We start from the raw sequence: 5,367 nt of genomic DNA, 5'->3' as shown, positions 1-5,367 counted from the left end.
AATTAATTTACACTTGTGTACCTTTAAAAAACCCATTGAAGATGGATTTTGTACAAAGTAAAACAACTGAACCCTGGGAGAGACCATGACCATCATTTCTAGGCTTGAGCAGTGGGAGATTATCACAGGGTCAGCGCTCAAACGGTTTTGGTCCAACCTCTTCGAAAAAAGCTTTGGTGGGGGTTACCACAAGGCTCCATTCTCGGATCTCTTCTTTTTTCTTTATACCTGCTGACACTATAAACACGGCATCCCTTTTAATTTCTACGCCAGCGGTTGGTGCGTGCTCTGTCCAACCGCTCCTTGAATGCCTGGTTGACATCATGAGTTGGATGTTTTAAATTTCTTGAATTTAAACTATAAGAAGACAGAATTGTTTCCACCTAACGGCACCAACAGGAACCACTCCATTGACTTTTCCTGCCTGGCCCCTGCTGAGAAAACAATGATCACAAAGGTAAAATGGACCCTTCCATAAAATTAAACACAATTGTTGAATCCTGCCTATTTCAGTTGCGATGACTGTCCAAAAGAAATCTTGAGACAGTAATGCATGCTTTTATAACATTCAGGCTTGATCGCTGCTTCTTTTTGGAATCAGTCAGACTTCCACTGCATGTTTGCATCTGGTTCAAAATGCTCCAGCCTGATTTTTAACTAGTATAGGCAAAATAAAACACATTTCTCGGATTTTGTCTTCCCTTCACTGGCTTCCAGTTCACTTCTGAATACATTTTAAAATTATTTTGTACGTTTTTGAATCTCCTAACAGTTGTGCCATCTCTGATATCACAATCTGATCAGCTGCAGCCATATGTCCCACAGCTCTCTCTAAGGCCAGCACATCACATGCTTTTAATGTCAATGTTTGTTTTGTTTTACAGCACTTTGGTCGGCCTTGTTGCTGTTTTTAAATGCTTAATAAATAAAACGGTATGCTATGGTAACTCTGAGAAAAGAATGGTTAAAAAAAACATCCATCCATCCATCATCTTTACCCGCTCCTTCCTTTTCGGTCGCGGGAAAAAACAAACATTAAAAGCCTAAATTAATATTAATTGTATTGCACTAAGACTTTATCAGATGTGTTTTATAAAACTGTATTTTTCATTTTATAAATAAATGCTGAAAAGTTTTAAATTGTTTATAGTCCTGCTCCAAAAAGTGACACATTTTATCCAAATATTGGTTTATTTTGCTCTCAGACAGAAGTCACAGTGACCTCACAGACAGACTTGATGCTTCACTGACACACATCAGAGGCTGTTTACCAGAACTGAGCAGGGGAAGGCTGATATCCATCTCCCATTTATTTACACAATATAACACTCTGGTTCTCCTCCATCTCTCTCATGCATGCTCGTGTACGAGCATTCATGCTTCGTATAAAGCAGACATGTTCATCGTCTAAAACTCTGTCCGCTTGTCCTGATTTAAGCAAGCGAGGAGTTTGGAAACACACACATTGTTTCTATTTCCTACTGCCAATAGACCCCGGTGACAACAAACCAGGGGTCTCAGGGGCTAAAACAATTCAAACAGCGCTCACGCAACAAGGCGGCATCCTGCGATAGATCCACTGTGAGCAGCTGACACCTCGAAAACAGGAAAAAGGCTTCAGCAGGCTCACAGACATGCTGGTGTGTTTGGGGAGGGGTTAGAGCACATCTATAAAAGCTCTGACTGAAAATTCAACTTCACTCGGCCAAGAAAGGAGGACCTGCTCCAACATGCCATACTATGAGGTAAGATGTGCGTCGCTGCCTGCCATCGTTCAGATCATGTGCAGGTGCATGTTGTGTGCGACATGTATCACGTGTAGTGTATGTTGTGTACAACATGTATCATGTGCGTTGCGGCAGCGTTGCTGCCTGTGAGGTACTTGTTTGTACTGATTCCTCCCTCGTTGTATTCTACCATGTTGTTTACTATATTACTTTTGGACCTTGTTGAGGTTGTATTTCTTTTTCACTTTTTGGTGCCGTGTTCTGTACTTTTGTTGCATGCTTTAGTATTTCTTGTTTTTTTTTTGGTGTGTGTCGAGTATCTCATTGTATTGTTGATCTTGTGTTGACCTGCATATGACAAATAAACTTAAACTTGGTTCAGTCGAGCATGAAAGTTTCATTACAAATCTGCTGTTGGCTTTTCCTTCATCATCTATTATCTGTCTCCAGTATATCCTCTTGGACTACGACTACAATGACACGGGTTCTGGTTCTGGCTCTGGCTCTGGGGAGGTGGGAGTGGACCTGGAGGATCCCTGTGGCGTGGAGCACATAATGACAGCAGAGCTTCAGCGGGTCCTCTTGCCAGTGGTCTACTCCCTGATCTTCATCCTGGGCATCACAGGAAACGGCCTGGTGGTCATGGTGCTGGGTTGTCAACGCAGGTGAGAGCACAGGAGGGACCGAAGGTGGGGGCTTTGGCTCCAATTAACATTTAAACTGAGTGCATGACTGGGTTCTGCCTTTTCTACAGGTCCAAGTGCAGCCTGACGGACCGATACCGCCTCCATCTCTCTGCTGCTGATCTGCTCTTTGTTTTGGCGCTGCCATTCTGGGCAGTGGACGCAGCCCTGGCTGACTGGCGTTTTGGAGCAGCCACCTGCGTCGGCGTGCACGTGATCTATACTGTCAATCTGTACGGAAGTGTACTCATCCTGGCCTTTATCAGTCTGGACCGGTACCTGGCGGTAGTCCGTGCCACTGACACGAACTCTGGAGGGCTGAGACAGCTGCTGGCTCACAGACTGGTGTATGTAGGTGAGTAGCAGGAACTGAGTTTCTCTCCTATCCCCTCCCTTGCTTTCCCTGACCTCTGATTGTCTTTGTACACTCTTCAGGTGCGTGGTTACCTGCAGGACTTCTTGCTGTGCCGGATCTGATCTTTGCCAGAACTCAGGAAGGAGGGGAGGGCTCCACTGTGTGCCAGCGCCTTTACCCTGCAGACACTGCTCCTATCTGGGTGGCAGTCTTCCACCTTCAGCTTGTCCTGGTGGGTCTGGTGATCCCCGGTTTGGTGCTCCTAGTGTGCTATTGTGTCATTGTCACCAGATTGACCCGAGGCCCTCTGGGGGGCCAGAGGCAGAAGAGGAGGGCTGTCAGGACCACCATCGCGTTGGTACTCTGCTTCTTTATGTGCTGGCTCCCTTACGGAGTGGGCATCTCTGTGGACGCCCTGCTGCGGCTGGAGGTCCTGCCTCGGAGCTGCAGGCTGGAGGCCACCTTGGGGATGTGGCTGTTGGTGGCTGAGCCCATGGCATTCGCACACTGCTGCCTGAACCCGCTGCTCTACGCCTTCTTGGGTGCAGGGTTCAAGAGTTCAGCCCGCCGAGCGCTGACTCTGAGTCGGGCCTCCAGTTTGAAGATCCTACCCCGGAGACGCCCCGGAACGTCCACAACCACAGAATCTGAGTCCTCCAGTCTACATTCCAGCTAGCCGTGTTTTTTTTTGCTTCATTTGTACTGTAAATATTGTAAAATATATGAAGAAGGTTCCCAGAAATATTCAGAGACGATGAGGAGTGGTCTGCTGGTCTATGACTTCCTCTCGTAAATACTGTTAATATGTTCTCATTCACTGCCTGGCGTGTTTGTATTAAAATATATAAAGTACTCATACACGTGAAAGTGTTTTTCTTCCTGCCTCCACCTCAATCATTCATCCACAGCTAAACGCAGCTCTGATAGAAATCTGGTTTTATCATCCAAATGCACCGACTTCAGAAAAGCAGAAAGCTCACTAATGAGACGAAGGATGAAAGCATTTAGTTTTATCACTAAAAGGATAAAAACACCAAAAAGTCGCAGGAAACAGGAGGAAAAAACAATCTTCCTGTCAGTCAGTAGCTGTTATTGTCTCAAAGCTTCTGTTTGCTGCTGTGTTTTGTGATGCTTTATGATCATATGAGGATTTATCTTGATTTATCTTTATTATAAAAATCATTTCCAAAAGGAATTAATAACCTAAAGATTAGCTTTCAGCTGTGAGGCATCTAAACCACTGATCCGGTTCCTTAGAAAAATGAATGTGTGATGATCAGCTGTGTGTTTTAATATCATAAACAGTCTGCTTCTTCTCCATGAGAGAGGAGGAAGTTGGTCCGGGTCAAAAGTTTTTCATTTTTTTTATTTCTTTAATGCTCACACTCATTGACGGGAGTTCTTCCCACATTTCTGCTTCCACTTGGAAGTGAAAGAAACAGAAGCTGGAAATTTGCTGTGTCCTGTTTCCTGAGGAGAAACTGAGCTGAGGAGGAGACGATGAAAAGGAGAACGGTGTGAGAAAAAGAAAAGGGACCACAGTTGGAGAGTGGACCCAGGTGGAGGGAGGAACTCAGGCCATAGATCACAGATAAATCCCATCATCTGGAGTGGTTTGTGTAGAGACGTGGAAAACATTCTCACCTCGTGCCTTTTTCTGCTCCCTTCAGCTCCATTCTCAAATAGACGGACGAGCAGAAAACAAAACACAAACACACAATTCACTTCTATTCATAGTGCATTCAAAACAGGAAAGGCTTCCTGCAGCTCATTTTAGGAAAAACAAGCAGCTAAAACAATTAAGGTCCGAAGCAGCTCAGCAACACAGACATGAAGAGAGCTCCACCGAAGAGTCAGAATCATCAAGGAAAGATAAATAACTTCCTCTGAATACATCTTCTTTAAGTCTCTGCTGTTTTTTAATTCTTACAAAAAGAAAACAAAAAGCTAAGTTTGTGTATGGTTAATAGAAATAAGTTTATTTCCAAATATCTTTTGTTGCATTAAGCAGTGTGGATGGGTCTGATTTATAAAGGAACTGCTGCAGGCTGTGAAGCGTTCCTATAGATCTACTTCTTTCAGCTGTTCGAACAGGTTGTCCAAAGATGGTTGTTGGCTTGTCAGGACTGTCGGAATTAATCTAAAGTTCTCCAAGCTGTTTGTTCAAAGAGCTATCTATAACAGGTAAGATCGCAACTGTTGGTAACATTTTACCAGAACCATCCATTCATTCATTATCTTCATCCGCTTCTTCCTTTTCGGGTCTTGAGATTCACTAGTGCCCATGTCATGTACAGCCATCACTGTGAGTCAGAGTCAGTCAGAGTCAGAGTTTCTTTATTGTTGTCCGCACCTCATGTGGTACATGTGGTGGAGCGAAATTATGTACACAGGGTCCCAGTTACATCCAACAATAAAATGTAAAAGAAAAACAGTAATAACATCTAAGATATGAACTAAGAAAAACATCAACTAAATATACACTAAGCACTAGTAGAATAAAAACAATATGTCGAACGGCAGCACAAACATGAACATGAGTCTGTGTGAGCAGATGAGCATGCATGAACACCTCAACATTGAAACAGATCAGCAGCAACAT

The 5,367-nt window shown here is 44.0% G+C and overlaps 1 protein-coding gene across 1 annotated transcript; it reads left to right on the top strand.

Moving 5' to 3' along the window:
• Positions 1-1,730: 1,730 nt before the first annotated feature.
• On the top strand, positions 1,731-3,441 carry LOC119414381 (C-X-C chemokine receptor type 4-like). Its single transcript, XM_037681472.1, has 4 exons — positions 1,731-1,745; positions 2,178-2,392; positions 2,482-2,765; positions 2,846-3,441. The coding sequence occupies exons 1-4, from the start codon at positions 1,731-1,733 to the stop codon at positions 3,439-3,441; spliced, it is 1,110 nt and encodes a 369-aa protein (XP_037537400.1).
• The last annotated feature ends 1,926 nt before the right edge of the window (positions 3,442-5,367 follow it).

Source organism: Nematolebias whitei, chromosome 9 (assembly GCF_014905685.2).
Source record: "Nematolebias whitei isolate Nwh7 chromosome 9, NemWhi1, whole genome shotgun sequence".
NCBI lineage: Eukaryota > Metazoa > Chordata > Actinopteri > Cyprinodontiformes > Rivulidae > Nematolebias > Nematolebias whitei.
Note: the sequence above shows the minus strand (reverse complement) of the source record. Positions and strands in the feature narration are given on the sequence as shown.

Coding starts and splice junctions, on each gene's coding strand:
- LOC119414381 (XM_037681472.1), top strand. Junction 2,393..2,481: donor GTGCTGGGTTGTCAACGCAG/GTGAGAGCACAG, acceptor CCTTTTCTACAG/GTCCAAGTGCAGCCTGACGG. Junction 2,766..2,845: donor TCACAGACTGGTGTATGTAG/GTGAGTAGCAGG, acceptor TACACTCTTCAG/GTGCGTGGTTACCTGCAGGA.